The 26,132-nt window shown below is 38.7% G+C and overlaps 1 protein-coding gene across 1 annotated transcript in view; it reads left to right on the forward strand.

Moving 5' to 3' along the window:
* The first annotated feature begins 19,537 nt into the window (after positions 1-19,537).
* The window catches only part of KDM3A (lysine demethylase 3A), a 50,953-nt gene continuing 44,358 nt past the window's right edge, over positions 19,538-26,132 (forward strand). The window contains exons 1-2 of the mRNA XM_045550024.1: positions 19,538-19,683; positions 20,244-20,459. Of these exons, the coding sequence (XP_045405980.1) occupies positions 20,274-20,459 (186 nt within the window). The 5' untranslated portion in view covers positions 19,538-19,683; positions 20,244-20,273. The remainder of the gene's footprint in view (positions 19,684-20,243; positions 20,460-26,132) is intronic.

Below are 26,132 nucleotides of genomic sequence, written 5' to 3' on the forward strand. Positions count from 1 at the left end.
AAAAAAAAAATCATTATCATATTGTAACAGTAAGATAGAGCTGCCAAGCCACCAGAAGAAGAGGAAAGGAAAGAGAAAAAAATAGTAGATGAAAAAACATGCATTGTTGGGGTATAGATTCTATTATTACAAAAGAAACCAAAGTACTGATAGCTTGAACAAAATAAGAGTTTATTTTTCAATTAGGTAAGAGTCGTGAGGTGGGGGCCCGACCTCCTTCTGTCTTCAACATGCAGTTTGCAAAATGGCTCCTCCAGTCCCTGCCATCATACCCACACCTAGGGTGACCAACTCATCAGTTTGCCTGAGACTTTCCCAGTTTTATTGCAGATAATCCTATGTCAGGAACTGGCACAAACTGGGACACTCCAGCCTATACACTCTGGCCAACAGGAGGGAAAGAAAAAAGGTGAAGTGGAGGTCATGCCTTTCCTTTAAAGGCAAGACCTGGAGGTGTACTCATTATTTCTGCTCATATCCCATTAGCCAATGCTTAGCCATATGGGCACATCTAGCTCTAAGGAAGGCTCAGAAATAAAACCTGGAGCTGGAAAGCTATGGGCTCAGCTAAAACTGGGAAGTTCATTACTAAAAGAAGGGGAGAATGACTGTGCAGAGACAACTAGCTGTCTCTGCCAACACACCTGACAAAGAAAGGTACCAGGACATGATACAAGTAGGCAGAGGTGTGTGAGGAAAAAGGGGCAGTATGTCACACGGTTTGTCATTACTTGATTTGTATTATAAGTCTGGTGTTAAAAGGTTATTTCCTCTTTGGATACTTTTCACCAATTAATAGTAGTACCAAATTGGAAGGTGACAGCTGAATTTGTACCCCTTCCTCCCTTCCTTCCTTCCTGCCTTCCTTCTTTCCCTCCTTCTCTTCCTTCCTTTTTAATAAGGCACATCATTTTATCAGTCAGGATCCTGGTGGTAATAGCATGCCCAAGCAATAATTGAGGACAATGGAGTGAAAGAACTATTTACAGGGTAAGGGAAACCACAGGGATGGTGCAGTACTCCAAGGACAGTGACACTGTGGAGCCATTACCATCCCTTGCCGGAAGGGGCAAGAGGAAGGAGGGGTTACTGGAAGAATGAAGTTAAGGAAGGGCCCAGAAGGGAAAGAAAGAGCCAGAGAATAAACAAACACCCACCTTTCTTTTCCCACCCTCCAATCTCCTACCCAACAGGAGGGTCAGCCTCCTGGGGCATAGACAAAGGAGAAGAGCAAATCTGGAGGGGAAGATACAAAACAGCCAGAAAATCAACTTTTCATTGAAACAGCTCAACTGTACAGTTAATAAGTATGGCTTAAATGAATTAATGAACATTAAGTACAAGAAGTTACCTTACCTATTAAATTAGCCTTAGTATTATTGATTGTAACTTCATCAAATCCTGGTTTCATATGGATTTGCAATTCTCGTTAGTAGTCACCATGAATCTGGTTTTGAAGCCTGATCTAGGACTCCTGCTTACCCACCAGACTTTGTAGGTTCCTGTCACTGTTTTCAGACGGTATTTTGCCATATTGTGAAAAGAATTTGTTTACCCCTGTAATTATCCCCTTGACATAGCCTATTAAATAGAAATGTACTTCTCTTTCCAATAAAAACAAACAAATGAACAAAACCAAAATAACCCATCTTTTAAAGCATGTATTTATCTGGGGCTTCCAGTGAGATGTTTCAGAATAAATAGGTTCCAATCTCCTGGTAGGTTATTGATCTTAAAAATTGTACTTTTCTTTATAAAGAAGGTATAGAAATCAGTAACACAATCATTAACTCCCTAATTAATCAATGGACAAAGGATATGAATAAACAATTTTTAGAAAAAGGGTAAGAAGCTTTCAGACTTACTAGTAATCTAAGAAAAGCAGATTTAAAACAACCAGATACAAATTCATTTGCTAAAAAATTTATGGAGAATAAGAACACTAAGTTAGTATTTCAATATATTATGCAGCATGTAAGAACAGAAAGCACATGCTTCTTGAAGGTCATGCTAAGAGGATATAGAGCTTGGATAAATATTTTGTGGTGATGTTAAAGATACCATAATTGGCACCATCAAGCTCAGATGCTCATGGATATAGAAATGGCAGTGAACCACAGAAGTAAGCACAGCAACTTAGCAAATGCCACTCATGAAGAGTATCTGTAAGGCTGCTATGTGAAAATGAGGTGATATGTTGGCATAGGCTGTGTTGTACCCTCATCACTCACACATCATATCCAATCCACTGGAAAAGCCTTCAAAATACATTTATAATCAGACCACCTCTCCATCACCTCTACTGCTCAACATCTCCCACCTAGACCAATAGCTTCCTAACTGGACCCCCAACTTCTACTCTTGCCCAACGAGGATCCTGGTCAAATGCATGTCATATCATGTTTTTCTTTGTCTGAAAACCTTCCAGTGGTTGCCCATTTCACTCACTCTAAAATCCAAAGTGCTTACAGTGGCTGTAAGGACTAACACTGGCCTTCTGTTGACCTTTGCTCACCCTTCTGCAGCCACTCCGGCCTCCATGTGATGTGCAAGACACACTCCTCCTGCCTTAGGGCACTGGCTGATCCCTCTGCCGGAATGCTTTTTCCCCAGTTACCCACATGGCTTGTTCCCTCACATACTCAGGTCTTTGCCCAGATGTCACCCTCCCAGTGAAGACCCTGTTCCTAGCTTTATTTTTCTTCATAGCACTTATCATTCTCTGACACTCTGTATGATATAACAATTTATTTTTTCCCATCTCCCTACTAGCATGTAAGCTCCAAGAGGGCAAGAATTTTTTTCTGTTTTATTAATTACTATATCCCTAGTGCCTAGAAACAGGTCCTAGCACGTAGTAGGTGCTCAGTAAATCTTTGTTCAATGTTGAATGAATCATCCACTGTAGCTGAGGAATACAAAATTAACCTGTAAGTATCCTTGGACCAACTCGCATCTGCACTAAACCAGCTTTCTCTGCACTAAACCAGACTTAACTGTCTTCTGTCTCATGGATAGTATCACCATCCACCCCATGGCTAAAGCCAGAAAATTGGGAATTATCCTAGATTCCTCCTATACTGAGGGTGGGGAACCTGAGGCCTTAAGGCCACATATGGCCTTCTAGGTCCTTAAGTGTGGCCTTCTGACTAAATCCAAATTTTACAGAACAAATCCTTTTATCCATATTAATATATTTTTGTTCTTTTTAATTTTATTTTAAAAATGAACATATTTAATGAATATCAATGAATAAAATAAGTTTCAACCAAATAATCCTCACAGATTGACTGGAAGAATTAGAACATTGTCAGCCATAAGGGCTAAATTGACAGTTGCTATGCTCATGATTTAGTTCTAACTTCCCCACCTGACTGGTGCTACTACCGCATGAGGCTGCTTGGTGAGAGTTCATGAGGTTCGATTATGCCAGTCTGGTATCAGCTTTTGACAACAGTGCACTGTGTTTCTGTTTGAACTGGAATTTGTAAATAGTTTCACAGCTTGACAGTATTTTTTAATTCTGTCTGCTTAACAGCCCATCATGTCAAAGAAGACCAAGAGAACGCTGAAGGAAGAAAACAGATTTTTTAATGAGGACTGGGAAGGGCAATATTATTGTTTCTGCTAAAGATAAGATGATTTGGTTGCTTTGTGATACTTCAATATCAACATTAAAGAAATTCAGTGCTCATAAGCATTGTAACACTCATAAGGACCACAAATATTTTAAATTAGAGGGAGAGGCATGAAACATTGTATTGTAGAAATTAAAAAGTGAAAGCAAAAGCAAAAGACAATTCTTTCAAGCAGCAATAATACCTGGAAATAAAGCCACTGAAGCAACTTATAAAGTAATTTATATACTCAGGAAAAAGGGAAGCCATTCAGTGATGTAGAAATTGTGAAAGAATGCATTGTCAAAGTTGTAGGATGCTTAGACCCCCAACAATGTTTCAAAGTACAAACGACTGCCTCTCTCAAGGAGAACCATAACTGATCAGTGGCATGAATTAGCCTTCAACTTAACAGAATAACTTCATGCAATACTTCAAGAGGAAAATATATATTATTCAGTTGCTTTGGATGAATTAACCAATACTACTGACTTGGCTCAGGTTATATACTTCAGTTGGGTCATAACAAGATTTTCTTTGCTATGAAGAGTTACTCACTTTGGGCACCCTTGTGAATAGCATACAGGGAGTAGATATCTTCAACAACTTTCAAGGTAAATGTCATGAAGTTGGACTGAATTTGGTAAATTTAGTGAGTATATGTACAGACAATGCACCTTCCATGACAGGAAAACATGAAGGGTTTATTGCATAGATAAAAAAAGTATTAACAGATCCAGATGCTCTCATTTGTTTTCATTGTATCTTGCATCAGCAAAATCTCTGTGCTAAAGCTGCTATTTTAAGTGAATTTTGCAATAAGTTATACGTATTGTTAACTATATTTGTGCAAATGGAACATGACATGGTCAATTTTGTAACATGCTAAAGTTGAGCATATTGAGGTATACAGTGTGGATTTGCTGTATCATTTTAAAGTGCATTGGCTATCTCAGGGACAGGTATTGGCTAAAATTTTATATCTGTGAGAACAGATAGTTAAATTTTATGAAGAGCAGTGTGAATTATTGAAAGAAGATTTCTATAGGAATGTAGCATTTCTGTGTGATATCATGTCAAATCAAAACAACTTGAATATTTCTTTGCAAGATCAAACTAAGTCTGTTTATGATATGTGGCAAAAAATCCAAGCATTTCAACAAAAGCTATCTTTTTTCAAAACACTTCTTCAAAAGGAAATTTCAGATGCACATTTTCCCCAGTTAGTAAAGGTCACTAATGACAGGATAATATATGTGAATCATTTGAAGAATACACAGCTATTATGGACCTATTAATTGGAGAATACAGTGACAGGTTCACCGACTTTGAGAATCATGACATCACACTGAAATTAGCATTTCAGCCTCACCTAGTTGGTATCACCAAGGCACTTTAAGAACTACAGATGGAATTGATTGAATTTTTAGTAGTTGACATTTTAAAGTCATTATTTAATGCTAAGAAAAATCCAATTGAAATATGGAAAAATGCAGTAGAATACCCATGCCTTTGGCGACATGCCCGAAAAATGCTTTCTTGCTTTTCAACCACTTATTGCTGAGAATCTACATTCTCCTACCTAACCCAAATCAAGATGCTCTTAAAGTCACAAATGACTGATATCCATCTACAGCAGTGGTCCCTAACACTTTTGGCACCAGGGACCAGTTTCATGGAAGACAGTTTTTCCACAGACCGGGGTGAGATGATGGTTTGGGGATAATTCATGTGCATTACATTTATTGTGTACTTTATTTCTATTATTATTATTACATTGTAATATACAATGAAATAATTATACAACTCACCATAACGCAGAATCTAATGCCACTGCTGATCTGACAGGAGGCAGACCTCAGGGAGTGATGTGAATGATAGGGAGGGGCTTTGCTCACTTGCCTGCCCACTGCTCACCTCTTGCTGTGTGGTCCAGTTCCTAATAGGCCATGAACCAGTACCAGTCTATAGCCCAGGGATGGGGACCACAGATCTAGAGGATTAACTGAAACTACAGACCTTCCATGCTGCAATCAAATATTCAAATGCTTTCCAACAAAAGGTAGACACAACAAAGTCATTAAAAGGTTAGTTAACTTTAAAATTAAAAAATGGTTTTTATTTTTTGAAATTATTAAGTACATAGTAGTTAGATTTTTACAAAATAACGTACATTTTTAAGTATATCTAATTGCAGTTTCTTGAATGTGGCCTTATTTGATTACAGTTAAATTAATGCGGCCTTTCAACATGAAAATGTTCCCCACCCCTGTCTTATACTTTTAGCCCCTCTGTAAGCATTTCTCTGGATATAGATTATTCCTCAACAGAAAAAAATCTTTTTAAAAAATCCAGAGGCAAGGGGCTTAGCGATGATGCTCTGTACTGCCTTCATTGTCACAGGTGCATTGCATTAATAGAAAGAGCATAAGACATTTACATTTTCACACAAAATACCATTTAGTCTTGTACTATTTAAGAGAAGCAGATTTAGGCAAAAAAAAAAAATAATAATAATAAAAAGTACTCCACTTGTTTCGTCGTTGAGGAATCAAGGCCCAAGAAGAATCCAAATTTCCAGCTGCTAATTTTTCAAAGGCTTTTAAAAACTTCTGATGTCTCTTGGACCTAAGAGTTAACTCAACTGGTTAGTGGCAGCATTTTGATGAAACATATATGCTGGAACTTGCATAATAATTTTTACTAACCAGTAGAAGTGATTTCTGGCAAAACAGCAGGCTTAAATATATTTGTTGGTAGTGTCAATATCCTGATGCTCAGTCTTCCATCTGTCTTGAGTCTTGACCTCAGTGTATTCTTTAACCTGAGTGAATGGTCCTCCAAATTATTTAATAAATTTCTCTCTGGCTTGTTTCCAGGATGCATCTCTCTCCTGGTTCTCCTACTTCTAAGATTGCTCTTGTTGGTCTTTTCAGTGCCCATCGCTGGTCCCTACATGAATGCTGTCTTTACCATCCTGGGGCTCTGACATACATGCCAGACCACTGTCCCACACAGACACTCTCCTCACCCTTCTCAGGCTCTGTTACCTGATGCTAGCTCCCCCTCCCATGTAAACAGTCTCTTCACCTTATTTAGGCCCTAACATATCACACAAGGCTACCCCCGTTCATAGGTGCCCTCCTCACTCCTCTTGGACTGTAGATACTTCATGCTCAGTTAATCTTCTGTGTGTCTACTCTTCTCACCTTTCTTGGGTTCTGAATTCCCATACCAAGCTACCACTCTTTTGAGCTCTAACATTTCAGGCCAAGTAGCCTCTCCTTATGAAAATCTACCTTGCTTTGTCTCTCCTAATGGCTTTAGGACTGAAATGTTCAAAGATAAAAGGAAAGAGAAAGAGGATGGAAAGAAGAAAAAAACCTTAAAATACTTTACTAGATTTTTAAATATTTAGCTCTTTGATCCACCTGGAACTTATTTTTGTGAATACTGATATAGTAATCTGACTTTTTTTTTTTCTAATGGATAATCAATAGACTCCAAAGCATATATTGAATAGTTTATTATTTATACTCACTAGAAATATTATGTTAATCATAAACTAATTTTTCCTAGATAACATTGCTCTGTTTGTGTTCTCTTGAATATTTATATATTTGTCTTAATTTTATATTCATTCATTGCTTAATTTGAAGAGAAATGACACCTTTATTTTATCAGGTCATATAAGAAGATAGAATTTTTCTAATCTTCTTTTATACATGGCAGTTAAGTCTTACAGTTTTCTTCATATAGGTTTTATTCATTTCATGTTATGTTTATTTTCAGGTATTCTGTAGTTTTTATTATCATTAATGGTTTCTTTTTTTCTACTGTATGTTCTAATTAATGGCTTGTTAAGGAATAGGAATTATTTTTATTTTTGTTTGTTTATCTTTTATTATACCACTTTCTTGACTCTTGTATTAATTCTAGTAAATTGTCATTAAGGTTCTTGAGTTATCTACAAATTGTGTGGATTTTTCTTCCATTCCAATGTTTATATTGTATTATTTACTTTTCTTGTCTTATTACATTAGCAATTAACCTCTATTGCAACTCAAGTAGTACTGTTAGCATTGGGCATCTTTATCTTGTTCCTGATATTTCTAAAATGGGAATTTTCTAAAATGGGAATATTTCTAAAATGTTATAATTATATATGATGTTTAAGTATATTTCTTGTAGATAACTTTTACCAAGTCATGGAGTTTTCTTCTACTCATAGTTTGCTAAGAGTTTTTATTATGAATGGAATTGAAGCTTTATAAATTCTTTTTTTTAGTGCATCCACTGAAATAATTACATATATTTTCTCCTTTAACCTGTTAATATAGTAGATTTCATTAATGGCATTTAAAAATTAACTTTAGGCTTTTTCTAAGATGGCTAAACTGAGACCCAGCTGCTAGAGCATCTCAGTAAGAAGAAGAAGTTTTAGATGAAAGAGAAAAAAATCAACAAACAAACATAGATCGGATGTGAGTCTGAAGAAAGGGTGCCGGAACCTTCACAAAACTCCACAGTAAGAAGTTGCAGACCAGAACAAGAAGGAACAAGGTATTGGTAAAGATCAATCCCTGAGAGGCTTGGAGTCTAGTAAGAAGAGTAGGTGGAGTGGTTTGTTTCTCCCTTCCTTGCATCTCTGAGAGTTGGTGAGTTCCCAAGCTGCTGGAGAGACATTCTGCCCATGAGCCCAAAAGCTGCCGCTGCCAGTGAACTAGGAGCTTCTTAAGGACAGGTCACCAGGCCCCAGCCCTCTGGGGTTGCTTTCCAACCCACAAACCCAAGCCAGGATGGCAGGCACCATATTGCTTCTCTATTCACTATGTGCCTTTGTCCTCCTCAGGGGGCTTCAAATCCTTAGGTTTCATCTTGCTTATTCTCACATAGACATTTCCCAACTCTGGCCCAGACTGCAGGAGCCACAGGGCTCCAGTGGGTCCTATGTGATCTGTGTGACTGCAGAGCCTGGATATTCTGGGTGGAATGCCTCCTGAAGAGAGGGCTGGAAATGCCAGAGTGCATTCCTCCATCTAGACTCTTTTCCTTCGCTTCCCCTTCCCATGACTGCCAAGAGAGACAATTAAGCCACCACACTGAGTCTTCCACAGAGAGTGGGGCTCAGGCTTTTCCTCTTGGGGTCCTTCAGCAGACTGAGGCGTGCTTGGTCATTGATCTCCCTGCTTGCCAGCACTCCCTAGTGCTGCTTGCCCAGTGGCTCCATCAGAGTGGGGCACACCCTAAGGTGGAGGAACATTGATCTGGCTCAGGAATGCTGTAGGTGACTTGGGACCAGCAAGCTTCTCCCTGGCATGGTCAGGGATTGATGTTCTTGGCCTTGGGAGGTGAGAGAGAGCCCACATGGGCAGATCTGGGGGGAGAGTGTGGTGTGGGTCCTAGGTGTGGCATGCTCACAGGGCACCCATTCCCCCATGGGAGGGCTGTAATCTCAGTGCAGGCTGGGATCCTGGGCAAGGAACCTCCTGGCCTGCAGCATAGTCTTGGGGGAGCTCAACTGGCTTGAACTCCTGCCTGCCAGCAGATGTCGGGGGAGGAGACCGTGAAACAGAGAAGGGGGGAGAGGAGCAAGGCCCACTGCAGACTGCCAGATTGTGAATCTCAGATGGCCCCTCATCCACAAGCAGACTTTCTGGTTGGGTGGGGCAATTCAGCCCCTCCCTGGTAGCTTTGCCCAGAAGCTGGGAGCAAACCTTTGACCCCTGCCAAAACAGCTACCTTGCCAGCTTTTGTAGAGCCTGAGGGCAAGCTCACCCAACCCAGCCTTGCCCAGCTGCACTCCCTCACTCACCTCTGCTGTGTCAGAGAATAAGGACTCACCTGAAATTTCCAGGGCTCCATCCACCACCTGGGGTATTTGAATGCTTCCCCTGAGGGACTGGAGTAGACTGGGACCCCAAAACAACATTGCAGCTTGTTCCTTGTGGCAAGTGCCACCTGCTGACAGGGAAGTAAATTTGCACAGCCCTTTACAGCATATACTGACTCAATTTTACAGGGTGTCAGGGGGCTGAAGGAGTGGCCATTTGAGGGAACACCTAACCCTCCCCACAGAAAAACTGTGCTACTGGATTAGGGCAGAAAGGTCCCAGCCTGGGGCCTGTGAACAGCTCTCCTGGTTTGGAGAGTTTGAACCTCCTACCAGCAGCTGCCCCTAGTAACCAGAAAAGCAACTTCTAGGCCCTGCCAAAGCTTTGTAAAGCCTTTCAGGCTCGTACAATCCAGCCATGATTTGTCTTGCTCCACATCCCACCTCAGGAAGAGTAGAAATGAAGCAAATCCCTTCAAGCTACAGGGTCTCAAAGCTTGGGGCATTCATAACCCACACCTTTGGGACAGAGCTTATCACAGGCACAAAATACTATCTTGGCAGCTGAACCTTCCATGCAAAAATCAATCAATGATGGGGGGAAGAACTCCACAGCTAAGCATAATGCCTCCCAACTTGAGCAAAGAGGGAGCAGATGATTTATACACACAAGTACCACCCACCATCACTGAGATTAAGGTGAGGGACCTAATTCACTACACACTGTTGGGAAGAGGTGAAAACAGCAGGTCACAGGTAATCCAAGAGGTATACCAAACCTGCTAGAACTCCCTATAGGCAATTCAGGATCAGCATTCCTCTCCCTGGCATGCTCAGGGATTGATTTTCAGGGACCCAGAGGAAGGACTGTGAGCCAGGCCTAGCACCCCCAGTTCTCAACTGGAAGGCCACATGAGAAGAAATCAGCAAAAGAACCCTGGAAACATGAAAAATCAGAGTGAAAGGACACCCCCCTAAAAAACAACTCCTCACCAATGGATACCAACCAAAATGAAAACATCGAAATTAGAGAGATGAAGAATTTGAAATATGGATTGTAAGGAAGATCAATGAAATATGAGAAAACATAGAAACCCAACACAAAGAAACCACAAAAACAATACAAGATATGAATGAAAAATTTACTAAAGAAATCAAATTATTAAAAAAAGAAACATAACTTCTAGAAATAAAAAATTCATTCAAGGAAATACAAAACACAGTGGAAAGCCTTAGAATAGGCTAACTCAGGCAGAAGAAAGAATCTCAGAGCTTGAAGACAACTTCTATAAGTTAAACAAGTCAGTCAAAAGAGAAAGAACTGAGAAATAAGAGGAATGAACAAAACCTACAAGAAATATGAGATTATGTAAAAAGGCTTAACATAACAATCATAGGCATCTCTGAGGGTAAAAAAGAAAATACACAAGGGTTGGAAAATCTATTTGAGGAAATAATTGAGGAAAATTTTGTTGGCCTTGCTAGAAATCTAGATATCCAGGTAAAAGAAGCTCAAAGGACCCCTCAGAGATTCATTGTGAAGAGGCAATCACCATGACACATAGTCATCAGACTGGCCAAAATAAACATGAAAGAGGCACTCCTATGAGCTGTAAGGTGAAAGCAACAGGTAAGGTACAAAGGAAAACCTATCAGACTAACTGCAGACTTCTCAACTGAGACCTTACCAGCTAGAAGGGACTTGGGTCCCATTCTCAGTCTTCTCAAACACAATAATGGCCAGCCTAGAATTCTGTAGCTTGCAAAACTAAGTTTCTCATATGAGGGGGAAATAAAGACTTTCTCAGACAAGCAAACACTGAGGAGATTTGTCAAAATAAGACCTGCCCTGCAAGAAGTAGTCAGCAATGCATTATACATGGATCAGCACAATAGGTACCCACCAGTGTAAAGTCATCCAAAAGCTAAAGCTCAGAGCCCATATACCATAATGACTCAAGTGGTAAAACAAAACAATAAAGTTATACTCAACAAGATGAACAGAAATCCACCCCGCTTATCAATTCTTTCAATAAATATGAATGGATTGAACTTTCCATTCAAGAGATCTAGGCTGACTGAATGGATAAAAAAACACAAGCCAAGTATCTACTGTCTCCAGGAAACATATCTAACTCACAAGAACTCATTCAGACTCAAGGTGAAGGGATGGAAAAAATATTCTATGCAAATGGAAACCAAAAGAAAGCTGGTGTAGCTTTCTCATTTCAGATAACATAAACTTCAAATCAGCAAAAGTAAAGAAAGAGAAAGATGGTCATTACATAACAGTGAAGGGAACAATTCAACAAGAAGACATAATGGTCCTAAATATTTATGCACCTAACACAGGTACACCCATATCCATAAAGCAAACCCTACTTGATCTACACAAAATGATAAACAGCAGCATCATAGTAGCCAGAGACTTCAACACCTCATTGACAGAATGGGACAGATGCTCCAAGAAGAAAATGAGCAAAGGAATGATGAACTTAAACAGAACTCTAGAACAAATCGGCCAAACAGATATTTACAGAGCACTCTACCCCCAAACCACTTAATATACACTTTTCTCATCAGCTCATGGGACATTCTCTAATATTGGTCATATCCTAGGCTACAAAATGTGTCTCAACAAATTAAAAAAAAAGAAATTATACCATATATCTTCTCAGACCACACTAGAATAGAATTAGAAATCAATTCCAACAGACACACACAACTCTACACATAGTCATGGAAATTAAAGAACCTACTGCTGAATGATTATTGGGTCAAGGAGGAAATTAAGATGGAAATCAAAGTATTCTTTGAGCTAAATGACAAAGGGGACACAAGTTATCAAAATCTGTGGGATTCAGCAAAAGCAGTCATAAGAGGAAAATTCATAGCCATAAATGCCTACATCCAAAAGTCAGAAAGATCACAAATCAATAATTTAATGAATCATCTCAAGGAACTGTAAAAGGAACAGCAAATCAATACCAAACCTAGCAGAAGAAAAGTAATGACCAAGATCAGAGCAGAGCTAAATGAAATCAATAACAAAAGAAGATTAATGATTACAGAAGATTAATGAAACAAAAAGTTAGTTCTTTGAAAAGATAAACGAAATTGATGGGCCTCTCATTGGATTAACCAGAAGCAGAAAAGAAAGGACCCCAATATGCTCAATCAGAAATGAAAAAGGATAAATCACTACTGATACCTTGGAAATACAAAATATCATCTTGGAATACTGTAAAAATCTCTATGCACATAAACTTGAGAACATTGAGGAAATGGACAAATTCTTGGAAGCACATAGCCTCCCTAGGCTCAATCAGGAAGAAATTGATATTGATCTGAATAGACCAATATTAAGTATTGAAATTGAAGCAGCAATAAAAAATCTTCCAACAAAAGAAAGTTCTGGACCACATGGTTTCATATGTGAATTTTGCCAGACCTGCAAAGAAGAACTGGTACCTCTACCACAGAAATTATTCCATCACATCAGGTAGGAAAGAATCCTCCCCAACTCGTTTTACAGAGCCAATATCACCTTGATGCCAAAGTCAGGAAAAGACACAACAAAAAAAGAAAACTACAGACCAATATGCCTTATGAGTATAGATGCAAAAATTCTCAATAAAATCTGAGCAAATCTAACTGAGCTGCACATGGAAAAAATAATCTACCATGACCAAGTGGGCTTCATATCAGAGATGCAAGGATGGTTCAACATACACAAATCTATAAATGTAATTCACCACATAAATAGAAGCAAAACAAAGACCACATGATCCTCTCAATAGACACAGAAAAAGATTTGACATAATCCAGCACTGTTGTATAAGAATGCCTAACAAAATAAGTGTAGATGAAACATACCTCAATATTATAAAAGTCATATATGACAAACCCACAGGAAACATCATACTCAATGGGGAAAAATTAAAAGCATTCCCACTTAGAACTGAAACCAGACCAGGTTGCCCACTGTCAGCACTTCTGGTTAACATAGTTTTGGAAGTCCTAGCCAGAGCAATAAAGCCCGAGAAGGAAATCAAGCTTATCCAAATGGGGAAATAAGAGGCCAAATTATTGCTCTTTGCTGATGATATGATCTTATATCTAGAAAACATCGAAGATTCTGTGAAGAGACTCCTGAAATTGATAAATAAATTCAGCAAAGTTTCAGGTTACAAAATTAATGTACACAAATCAGTAGCATTCATATATGCCAACAACAGGCAATCTGAGAATCAAATCAAAGACTCAATACCTTCCACAATAGTAACAAAGAAAATAAAATAACTAGGAATATATTTAACCAAGGAGGTGAAAGGCCTCTACAGGAAGAACTACAAAACACTGAGGAAAGAAACTGCAGAGGAGGTAAACAAACGGGAAAACATATAATGCTCATGGATCAGCAGAATCAACATTGTTAAAATGTCTATACTACCCATAGTGATTTACAGATTCAATGCAATCCCCACTAAAATACCAATGTCATTTTTTGCAGTTCTAGAAAAAATAATTCTATGCTTCATACGGAACCAGAAAAGACCACAAATAGCCAAAGCAACCTGAAGCAAAATGAACAAACTGGAAGGCATCACTTTACCAGACTTCAAGCTATACTACAAGGCTATAGTAAGTAAAACAGCATGGTTCTGGCACAAGAACAGAGACATATACCTATGGATCAGAGCAGAAAACTCAGATATAAAACCATCCTCATTTGCTGTCTGATATTTGACAAAGCAGACAAAAACATACACTGGGGAAAATAATCCCTATCCAATAAATGGTGCTGGGAAAATTGGATAGCCACAAGTAGAAGACTGAAGCAGTATCTGCACCACTCACAAAAGTTAATTCATGACAGATAACAGACTTAAACCTAAGGCATGAAACTATAAGAATCCTAGAAGAGGTTGGAAAAACTCTTACAGATACTGGACTTGGCAAAGAGTTTATGAGGAAGATCCCAAAGGCAATCACAGCAACAACAAAAATAAAGAAATGTGACATGACTAAATTAAAAAGCTTCTGCACAGCCAAGAAAACAATTGATAGCATGAATAGACAACCTACAGAATGGGAGAAAGTATTTGCACACTATACATCTGATAATGGGCTAATAACCAGAATCTACAAAGAACTCAAGCAAATCAGCAAGAAAACATCAAATAACCCATAAAAAGACATGAACAGAAGCTTTTTAAAAGAAGATAGACTAATGGACAATAAACAGAAGAAAAAATGCTCAGTGTCTCTAATCACCAGAGAAATGCAAATCAAAGCCACAATGAGATATCACTTAACCCCAGTGAGAATCGCTTTTATCAAAAAGTCCCAAAACAACAGATTCTGGAGTAGATGCAAGGGAAAAAGGAACACTTACACACTGTTGATGGAACTGCAAACTAAAACAACCTCTATGGAAAGTAGTATGGAGATAAACCAAAGAACTAAAAATAAAGCTACCATTTGATCCAGCAATCCCACTACTATTTACCCAAAGGACAAAAAGACACTCTATAAAAATGACACCTGCACTCAACTGTTCATAGCAGCACAATTCTCAATCACAAAGATGTGGAGTTAACCCAAGTGCCCATCAATACATAAGTGGATTAATAAAATGTAAATATTAATAAAATTAATAAAATATGTATACCATGTAGTACTACTCAGCCATAAAAAAGTGGTGAACTATTATAATACCTCTTGTAACAACCTCTATGGAACTGGAGACCATCCTTTTAAGTGAATTATTGCAAGAATGGAAAAACAAATATCACATGTACTCACTACTAGATTGGAACTAATGGATCAACACTTATGTGCACATATGGTAGTAAAAATACAACAGAAACCAAGCAGGTGGGAGGGAGGAGGAGGAAATGGATAAATTCACACCTAATGGGTATAATGCACACTATCTGGGTGATGGACACACTTATAACTTTAACTCAAACTGTACAAAAGCAATTCATGTAACCAAAATGTTGTACCCCATAATATTCTGAAATAATAAAATAAAATAAAATTGAAAAAAATTAACTTTAAATTTTAAAAATAACATGAATACATTCACCTTACAAAAATGAGAAAATTACAGGGGCTTGGGAGATTGGGGATATGTTGACCAAAGGACACAAAATTTTAGTTAGACAGGAGGAATAAGTTTAAGAGATCTATTGTATTAATACATTATGGTGACTATAGTGAATATATTGTATATTTAAAAATTTCTAAGAATAGATTTTGTGTTCTCACCACAAAAATATGATATGTGAGGTAATGCATATGTTAAATAGCTTGATTTAGCTATTCCACAATGTGTGTGTGTTTATATATACATATATAAACATCATGTTGTACACCATAAATACATATAATTTTTACTTGTCTATTGAAAATAAATAAGGTGAAAAAATTTTAAATACAAAAAAAGTAAGAATTACAAATAATCCTGATTGCCTTTGACTTCCACCTCCAATTCTGGTCTGCACCCTCAGTACCAGCAACCATTATTTATGTTTTTACGTACTTAACAGAACATGTATACTGTTTTTTTCTATGTGTATTTTATATAGTACCAAATGCAACTTTCTTTTTCAACCAAAATATGTTTTTATAACCTATTTTTTACTGGTAATCTAGATATTTTTCATTCCTTTTCAAATGCTCTACAGCTTTCCAATATACATATCACATTTCATTTATTTATTTTATTTATTCATTCCTCAATTGTGGTACATTCAGATTATTTCCATTTTTTTACAATCTCATCAACATGGAAATAAACAACCCTGTAAATGTTTTCTAGTTCATGTATGTGGGTGTTTTCCTATGGTACATATCTTATATTCCTAGACTTTTAGGATGTTTAAAAATATTTTTAAAAATGGATATTGAATATAATTGTGTGTTTTTAGTATTCCTACTTTCCTAGTTTAGAATACTTTTTCCTAATTTAGAAAGACTTTTAAGATCATGTATACTCTTTTTAATCTCCACTAAAATGAACAAATGATTTTTCTCTTTTTGTGTTTTTAATGGATATATCATAGTGGTACATATTTTAGGGGTACATGTGATATTTTGTCACATATATACACTGTGTGATGATCAAATCAGGGTAATTGGGATATCCATCACCTCAAACATTTATCTTTTCCTTGTGTTACGAGCATTACAATTTTTCTCTTCTGCTATTTTGAAATATATGTTATTAACTATAATTTTCCTACCAATTTTTCTCTTTTAACCTGTTGTGGTGAATTATAGTAATTTTCTAATGTTGACATACCCTTATCTTCATGTGATAACCCTAATTAACCATGATAATTGGTTGGGTGTGACAGCTCATGCCTGTAGTCCTAGTGCTTTAGGAGGCTGAGGTGGGAGGATCAGTTGAGATAAGGAATTCAAGACCAGCTTGGGCTATATAACAAGACTCCATCTGTACCAAAAAAATCTAAAAAATTAGCCAGACATAGTGGCACACAGTTTTAGTCCTACTCCAAAGACTAAGGCAGGAGGATCACTTGAGCCCAGGACTTCAAGTCTATAGTGAGCTATGATTGTGGCACTGTGCTCCAGCCCGAGTGACAGAGACACCTCCGCCAAAAAAAAAAAAGAAAAAAAAAGGTGATTATTTTTAAAAATATTGCTGGATTTGATTTTCTCATATTTTATATGAGTTTTTCATCTATGTTCATAAGTGTAATTGAACCATAGTTTTCCTTTCTTGTACTCTCCTGGTTCAGATTTGGTAATACATTGTGCACATTTTATAAAATGCTTTGGATATCTTTCCATCTTTTTTAAGTTCTGTAATCATGAATACAACACAGGAATTACATGTTTCTTGAGGTTTGGTAGAACTTGTTCTTTAGCAATTGTTTTTCAAATTAATAGTTAATTATTATAACTAATTATATAATCTAAGTCCTTCATACTATCAGTTGGTTTTTAATCTATATGGTGTCTATTTCTGGGATAGAAGTATTTATATCTTCTACTCTGATTACAAACTGTGGAAACTTTCCCATATTTCTAATAGTATTAGCTTAGGCTATGCTATGGTTTCAGAGTCATAATAGCTCAGGAGTGTATATTACCTTAATGGAGTTTGTCCTTTATTAATATAAAATCCTTTCTCTTTTCATGTTTTCCCCTTCAATTATGTTAATATTGCTATATTGCTTTCCTTTGAATACTATTTAATTAAAATTCTTTAGCCCAATATTTTCAAATTTTCTGTATCATTGCAGTTTGCTTGTGATCAATTTATGGCTGAATTTTCAAAAGTTGTTAATTGTTTATTTATCACGAGAAACTATTCCTTAGCCCACATATTCATTGCTAGGAACATATGTCAGTGAAAAATTTACATGTAATTCAACCCAAAGAAATTCTTTAAATTCCCAAAATCACTTTACACTCTGAAAGATATGAGCCTTCCCTGCCACCTCAAAATCTTTCATAGAAGCATAATTTCTGTAGAAATCAGCATATACCTTCTTTCTTGGTTCAGCCACAGCAAACTTATAGAGAGCTGTAATCCCCAGGGATACAACAACTGCTCCAACAATATGAAATTGCAGCCACCTGGCCAATCTGAGGTTTTGTCAACATGCTGGAAGCTCTGGTAGTTACTGTCCTTGCTAGGTATGTCAACCTCTACACATCCTTCCTGGCTAATGGAGAAATGAACTTTAATTTTGTTTTTAATCTCAACTGTCATTTTAAATTTAAATGGGTGAAATTAACCCATTTATATTTATTGTACTTACTCCTCTAGTTTTATTTCATTTTATTTATCATACTTTCTTCTAGCTTCTTGTGCTTTTCTTGTTCCCATTTCTGCCTTTTGTTGAACTGGATAGGTTTTCCTTGTCCCTTCCCCCCCTTTAATGGTCTGCAAATTATAAATCCAATTGAATTCTTCACTGTTATTCTTAACTTTAAAAACTTAAGGTCACATATTCAGAACACTTGTTTAAAATCAGCACCTGGAGTTAATTTGCCTGTATAATCCTGAAACAGGTTTCTGAACTTTTTCCTGACTCTTAGTTCTCACATTTGTAAAATTGGGAGCATGAGTTCTTCAGTTGTTATCTTAAAGATTAAATGTGATGCAGTCTCAAGCACCAGACTTTATAAAGAGGTCTTCAATGCCTTCATTCCAATTCTTCATTCAACCAAGATACTTCAGATCCAAAGCACACAATTATCTATCTCCTTTGTCCTTCAAAGTCACCTTCTCTTTCACATCTTGCATCATTCATTATAGCCTTCACATCTCTGTTTCTCAATTTCTTTGTAATTCTCAGAATATCTTCTCCTCTCCCTTTTACATAAAAAAATTCTACATTATACCAAGTGGTCTCTTTTCTTTTAGATTTAATGAACATCATTTCCCAATGACCCATGCCTTTCTTCATTTATCCTTCAAAATGGCGGACTTTAGACGTTCCATGATCAGTACCACGTGAGCCCCGCCTCCCGCGGCCATTTCGCCCAGCAGCCCAAGCTCGAGCTCCTGCTCCGAGAAGCGCTTGCGCACGAGCTTCCAGAGCACTGTAGCTCCTCCCTCTAACTGAGTACGCCTGAAACCGCACGTTCCCTTCCCTCCCCACCCCCCCCCAAAGGTTCTGCTTCGGTCTCACTCCTTCCTGTGAGATTCTTCCGCCAAGTAGAAGGCCCATCTTCGGTCGACAGCCTACGCACTTGAAGAGCAATCCAATAGCCACTTCCAGCCTAGGGTCTCGTCATTCAGTATTATCTGTGCGTCACGGCAATTTTCCTCCGGTCCTCAAAGTTGATAACCGATTTCGCGGGACTTTATTGTATATTATGAGGCAATAAATGGAAAGAATAGGCCTGTGGCGGAGGGATCTCTCGCTTACTCTCTGTGTACTTTAACCTAATGGGGGGTCGCCCGGGAGTCGGAAGGGGGAGGGTAAAGGGAGGAGGCAGCCAAGGAATTGTTTTTTTTCTCCCGCCCCGCCCTCGCCAGGCTGGCCAATGGTGATGGTCTGTTTCCCCACAAGCCTCGCCCAGCTCCTGTGCCTCAGCCAATGAACGGCCGAAGCGGCTCCGAGGGGGCGGGCCCGGGAGGCTGTGCGTGTCTTGTGAGAGCTCTTGAACCAAGTCAGAGCTAGAGTCGGCTGGGCGGCTGGAAACGGCGACGGCCGCCGGTGACTCAGGGAGGCGGGAGGCGGGGTAAGAGCGCCGCGGCCTCGGCTGCGGGGAGAGGAGGGAGAAAGGTGATGGCACCGAGCGCGCGGCCCCGCCGCCGCTGCGCAGGCCCTGGCGACGTGCGCCCGGGGGTCGGCGGCCGGGATTCGGGGTGCCGGGGCGGGGCGGCGGGGCAAGTGCGGAATCGCGGGCTCGCCCACCCTCCCCGCGGGGCCGTCCGGGGCGGGGACCCGGCCGCCCGGGACAGGCCCTCTGCATTGGGGGCCTTTTCTTTTCCGGGATGAGGAACGAACACTTTAAAATCCACTTGAGCCTCAAATAATTGTCCCCCTCACTCCCTCTGCGTTTAGGTTTAAGGTTTTAGGAAAGCGAAACTTGGGAGAGCGAGGGTCACGAGGCGTTTGGGCCCGTGTTTGCGGTGGGGGAGGGAGCCAGGGGGCGGAGAGGGCGCGGGTGGACGGCTCGGGTGCGGGGTCCGCCTGGGGTCGCGTCCTCGGCGCAGGGTTAGGACCCCTCCCCCGCCGTCTTTTCTCGGCCCCCCCCCCCGGCCGCCCCCATCGCATTTTGTTTTTGTGTTTTGGCAGGGAGGAGCCCTTCCTGCAGGCGTGGAAACCATGGTGCTCACGCTCGGAGAAAGTTGGCCGGTATTGGTGGGGAAGCGATTCCTCAGTCTGTTCGCAGCCGACGGCAGCGAAGGCGGCCACGACAGCTGGGACGTGGAGCGCGTCGCCGAGTGGCCCTGGCACTCCGGGACCATTCGAGCTGTCTCCCACACTGATGTTACCAAGAAAGATCTGAAGGTAAAAGCGCTCCCGGGCCTCGGCGGCCGGACGTTTCGCAGTTACCTTGGTAACGCGACAGTCGGTCCCCTCCCTCCGTTTTCTGAAAACCGGCGACCAGAAAGTTGGCATCTGATCTGAAGGTGCAGAAAACTAGACCTTGAAAGTCTTTGAAATGGTTGTGTAGAGCCGAGGTGTGTTTGGCCTAGAGTTCCTGGCTGCCTGGGTTTAATAATGGGCTTAGGGTTGTTTAGACAGGCTTCAGTAATGCCGGTGCTGTGCCCCACTAGGGCTGTGGGATTATTTTTACAAAAGGAATAGTGTTATTGTTAGTATTAGGTTGGGCAAGTGGGTGACGTTTGGAATCATAAAGAATTGAGGGTTAGCGCTTGGAAGTACTTTCAGATGCGTTTTTGTTTGTTTGTACTTCTTGATTTCTCCACTCAACTTTTTGAAAAAACTTTCAGACTTGTCAAAAATGAAGTGAGTTTAGAGGGAGGAGCTTAGTTCTGTTTGGCGTTTAGGGTGGGTATTTGTCCGTATATGGTGGGTCAGGGCAGGATTGGGTTCCTGGTTGTCTATGATGAGTCCGTGGGTGGGTGTGGGATATGACCATATATGGAGGGACGGGGTGGAGCTACACCATATATGGTGTGTTGGAGGAATGGCTTGAAAATATCACACTTCGGTGTTTGAGGGGAGGGAGAGAAATGGGAACAAGTGCAGCCAGTGATTTTTTAAATCAGAATGACACTCGGAACCTTTTTCTGTTAGATCTCTTCAAAGAGATGAATTCTGATTGTGCTTTCTAATAGAAGTATTGGTTTGAAAGGATTGTCTGGGAACAACCAGTGAGGAAGCCATTATACCAACAAAGACTCCTTTGTGCAAAAATAAAAAAGGTTTCTAACAAAGACTCCAAAGTGGTGATAACTTGAAGGAAGCTTGTCAGAACAGAAGATATTTACACTCTGGGTAATGGATATATCTTCACTTGGTCATCATCTTTGCTTTTTCTTGAAAACTGTGCGCATATAAAAGAGCAAGTTTTAGCATTGACAGTCGAAGATGTGTTGATTTCTGGAACACTGTTCATTTGAACGTTTTCACAGTGACAGTGCATGCCCAAACTAGTATTAGTCCACAAAAGGTTGTAGGAAAAGGATATATGGTTATATATTAAGGTTTGTGTGTCTTGTCTTCATGTTGCAAAGGAGGAATGACCATTGAGCACATGCCAAGCATCTTGCAAAACACTTCACAGCCATGGTTTTATTTAATTATTAGAGCAGATCTTGGAAGTGGATACTACTACTTTCTCCATTTTACAGATGAGAATACTGTGCCTGAGGGATATTAAGTATTTTGCCCAAGGTCACATACCTAGAAATTGGCATAGCCTGTATTCTGTCTAATCCAGGAAGTTTTACTTCAGATGCTACCCTCTTAACTATCACATCTGTGATCAAGAGCTGTGCCACAAAAGGGCTCCTGTCATACACTGTGAAGTTTGGTTTTTTTCCCCATTTCACTCATTCTACCAAATCAGGTTTTGATGTTTATAGAGATAATGTATTCTGATGCAGGGATGACCAATCTATTTGCTTTAGGTTAATAACCTTTCTATGTAAAATAGGCTTTGTGTACTAGATTTCAATCATGGTTGTTGTGGTTTATTTCACGTACCAAGTAAAATTTTCTTTGCGTTTGTTTTTATCTGATTTGAATGGAAACAATATTTTATTTAAACTTTACCATCTTTAGTTCTTTGGCAGATAATGAGAGACTAAAAGTGTTCCCTTCTCTTCCCTGGCAGTGATTGAGGACTTATTGAGTTAGGCAAGAAATCTAGGAGGTTCTTTTTTTGTATTTTTTTTTTTTTTAATTTCCACATCTCTTTGCTCTCCTCAACCTTTGAGGAGGTGGTGATATCTTTTTCAGAATGAGGAAATAGATTTGGGAAAAGGAGTCTTGACCAGACTTGCATAATTAGCTACTAAGTGATGGAGGGAGGATTTGAATCCAGGTTTTGCTGTGTGTCTTCTCCATGCCCTTTGGTGCCTAAGTGGAAGACACCTGGGATTTCAATTCAAGAACAATTTTGGCTAGGTTGGATTTTTGCCTTACCTACAGAGTTCACAACTCAGCCCTCATGTGAGGTGCCAGTCTACTCTGTTTCTCTTTTTAAATCATGATTTATCCGTATATTCCTTAGTTGAGTAGCAGATGAAGTAACTGGCTTAAGTTTAGGGGCCATGCTGTATTTAACAAAAGATAGGATTTTGAAACACTAAAATCAGTGCTTGCTTGGTGAAATGTAGGCAGAAACAAAGTAACTAAGACCATGCTTATACCTGGGCTTAGGGGCATTAAGTTTTTGGGGGACATTGGGCTGGAAGCTGATATGAATATGAATAAATAAAATTCAAGTAGTATGCAGCTGTTCTTCTAGTATTAGTACAAATACAAGTCTGTCTAGACTGGCTTGCTTTAGTAGTTACGTAGTTACCGATGATATTAAATGAGGCCAAGGCTTGTTAACTTTGTTTCACCTAGACAGAGACTGTAACAAAGTCAGTTACTTAGGTAACAAAAAGACACTATGTCTAGTAGTTGGTTACAAAGAAGCTGAAGACATAATAACAATAGATAATAATGATTCAGGGGGTATTATGTGGCATTTAATCCTCACATATGTAGATGGTAAATTACATTTTTTTAGTGTCAAAAATTGAGGCTTAAAGAAATTAAATAACTTGTCCAAGTTTGTCTTCAGACCTTAAACACAAGGCTTTAATATTCAGGTGGAGTGAGGTTAGAGCACTTTATTTTGCCAGCCTCTGTATCCCTAGCACCTACAACGGTGCGTGGCAGGTAGTATGTGCTAAAATATTTGAATGAATAAATGAAGAGATCATAAAATTACTACTTTTATTATGGAGAAAGAGTTTAGAAATAATCTGATAGGGCAGTGGCATTCTCTTCATCTGCAGTGACAACAGATCTTAGTTAGATGTGGTTATAAGGACTTCTTTAATCTTATTTTTATCCTACTCCTTCTATTTGAGTATGAAGCAAGTTGTTTCCTAATTGATTGTGTACACATAATTTTGTATGCTATGAATGCCCTCCTTCCCTAACTTGTCTGTCTCTTCCTTTAAAACTACCTTTTCCTTGAGTCTTCTGCTCCTTGTTAGTCCTTAGAGGTGTACTTGGCAGATAAGTAGTCCTTGCCATCTATATGTACCATTTCCTGCTATTGTTAGCAATTGGGTGCCTTGACCAATGCCTAGCCTTTCATCCTTGCATACAATTGGAGCTTGAATGTTGGTGGTTTCTGCTGCCAGTCAAGCCATGTAAAATGAGAAACTCCTAGCACAGTGTAATAAAAACTGTACTTATAAATGAAAGCTAGACTCTGGGATTTTAGACAAGCATTTTATTTAGATGTAAGAAGACATAAATAGAAGCATAATGAATTAATTTCTTAATTTGTGGCAGAGTGAATTAAGTGGTATTCTGCATTGTAGTGCTGAGCATAGAGTAGGTATGTAATTAAAACTTCTTGACTAAAAACCATGCCATTCTGTGCTCTTACTTTTAAACTTGGAAATGTTTTCCTTGGCCTTTCTGATGGTTTTCATAATCACATCCTCAAGTGAGATGAGTATATGCTAAGAGTGGGAGATTTTAAGATTATATTCATGTATCATGAAGAGATTTTCTGTTGGGGAAAAATTAGCTTGAAATAATTAATATGAAATATCCAACATCTGGTCAAGGTATTTGATAGGCTAATAGGGTACACATTTACAAGATATCCTATTTGAAAGAAGAATAAATTTGGAAATCATGGGTAGTAAGTCATAATTGGCCTCTTTTTGGCCTTTGCAATCAGACACTGGGCCAGGAGACAGGAGAACATGGGAGAGAGAACACAATTTGGACTAGAAACTATTTAATAGTTATATTTATCAGCTTGGATGAGTTTGGTAAAGTTAGTTTCTCCTGAATTTAAATTTTTTTAATAGAAATATCTGCAGAAGAGGCTTTTTGGGGCAAATGTCATTAAATATAAAACCTCAGACAAATGAAAGACATACATGGTTTCGATAGGAAACTTTTGAAGGATTAGTAAGGAAGTTCACAACTTGTTGATTTTATTTATTATTTAAAAAGTCACCTTTTTTCAAACCAAAGTTAATGTGAATTTTTGACTGACACAACATAATATTTTAAAGTCATAAACTTAAATATATTTTAAGGAGCTAAACTTTTTTAGAAAAGAAATCACTCAAAACTTTGGATATGAATAAGGGACCCTGTGTGAATTTTGGTTTAGGGTTGTCTTAGGTTTTAAACAGTAATCTGATAAGAATTGGGAAACCACTTAAGATCTTAAATCCTTCACCTTTTTTTTTTTTTTTGCTGAGTAGATATAATCATGATAAAGACTCTCCCTCTCCCACTCCTAACTTAAGAATTGATACCCCGATAATTTAAGATTTGAATTAACATGAAAGTCTTAAAACTACCTAGTTGCCTTGCCAGGTACTTTACGTACATTGCCTTTTACGATATACCTAACAATTAGACTTAAGCAAGAATTCTTTACCTGGGTTGCAGGTTAATTGGTTTCCTTTGTAATTGGATGTATTTTATTTTATGTATGTAAAATCATTCTAAAAAAGCTTCAATATAGCTGGAATTCAAATCTACATTTCTTTGATTCTGAAATTTGTATATTCTCATTCCTCTTATACCATGTTGCTGATAGGTGGGAAAATCTGTCACCTAAAACTAGGTTGGGTTTAAAGTTAATGTGATTAATGGGGCAGAAAAACTAGTCAATTTAGAGGAGATGCCAGAGGATCTTGATTCCATGGCTGGGAAACAGAAAACAACATGGGCAGTCTCTGCACACCTTTGTGAAGGACCATTTGGTCTGTTACAGTGGTAGAACAATATATAACCAGGGTGTAGTAGACAAAGCCTTGCCACATAGGTATTCACATATTTGCATTTATTCTGATTTAGAAAGTATTCAGTAATAACTGCAAAGTTAAAAGCCTGCCATACCAAGAAGATATGTAGCTTCCTAGGTGAAGTTGACTGGGAAGTTGGGGATGCAGGTTTTGTTGGGGAAGAAGGGAATGTTACATTTTATTGATTTTAGATGTATCCTGTAGACTAGAGAAAGTTTGGGATTGGGGCTAGTGGTATATTACTGCCTCCTAAGTAGATGAGAGAAACAAGATAGGAGCCTAATTGAGAGAGAAATTTATTCATTTATTTATTCTAACAAACATTTGAGTACTGATAAGGTACTGTATACCAATGATATACAGCAGTAAGTGAAAGACCAGACAGACTTTGACAATACTGGAATTTATGTCAATCAGTTAACCACAAATAAATAATGCAAAATGTGGATAAGTGCTAGGAAGGAAAAGTACAAAGCTTTGAGTACAATTAGCGAGGGGATGGACCTCCCTTGGGAGAGGGAGGCTCTTTGGTAAAGGGAGGTTTCTTTGAGGAAAGGATTTTTGAATTGGGTTCTGACAGATGATCAAAAGTTAACTAGTTAGTAAACTACAGGTTAAAAAGGAATATATGAATGATGTCTATGAAATTATGAGCAGACTTGGTAGATAGTAGATTTATTAACTAATTCCTTGAAACCAAAATGAGAGA

Source organism: Lemur catta, chromosome 4 (assembly GCF_020740605.2).
Source record: "Lemur catta isolate mLemCat1 chromosome 4, mLemCat1.pri, whole genome shotgun sequence".
Taxonomy (NCBI): domain Eukaryota; kingdom Metazoa; phylum Chordata; class Mammalia; order Primates; family Lemuridae; genus Lemur; species Lemur catta.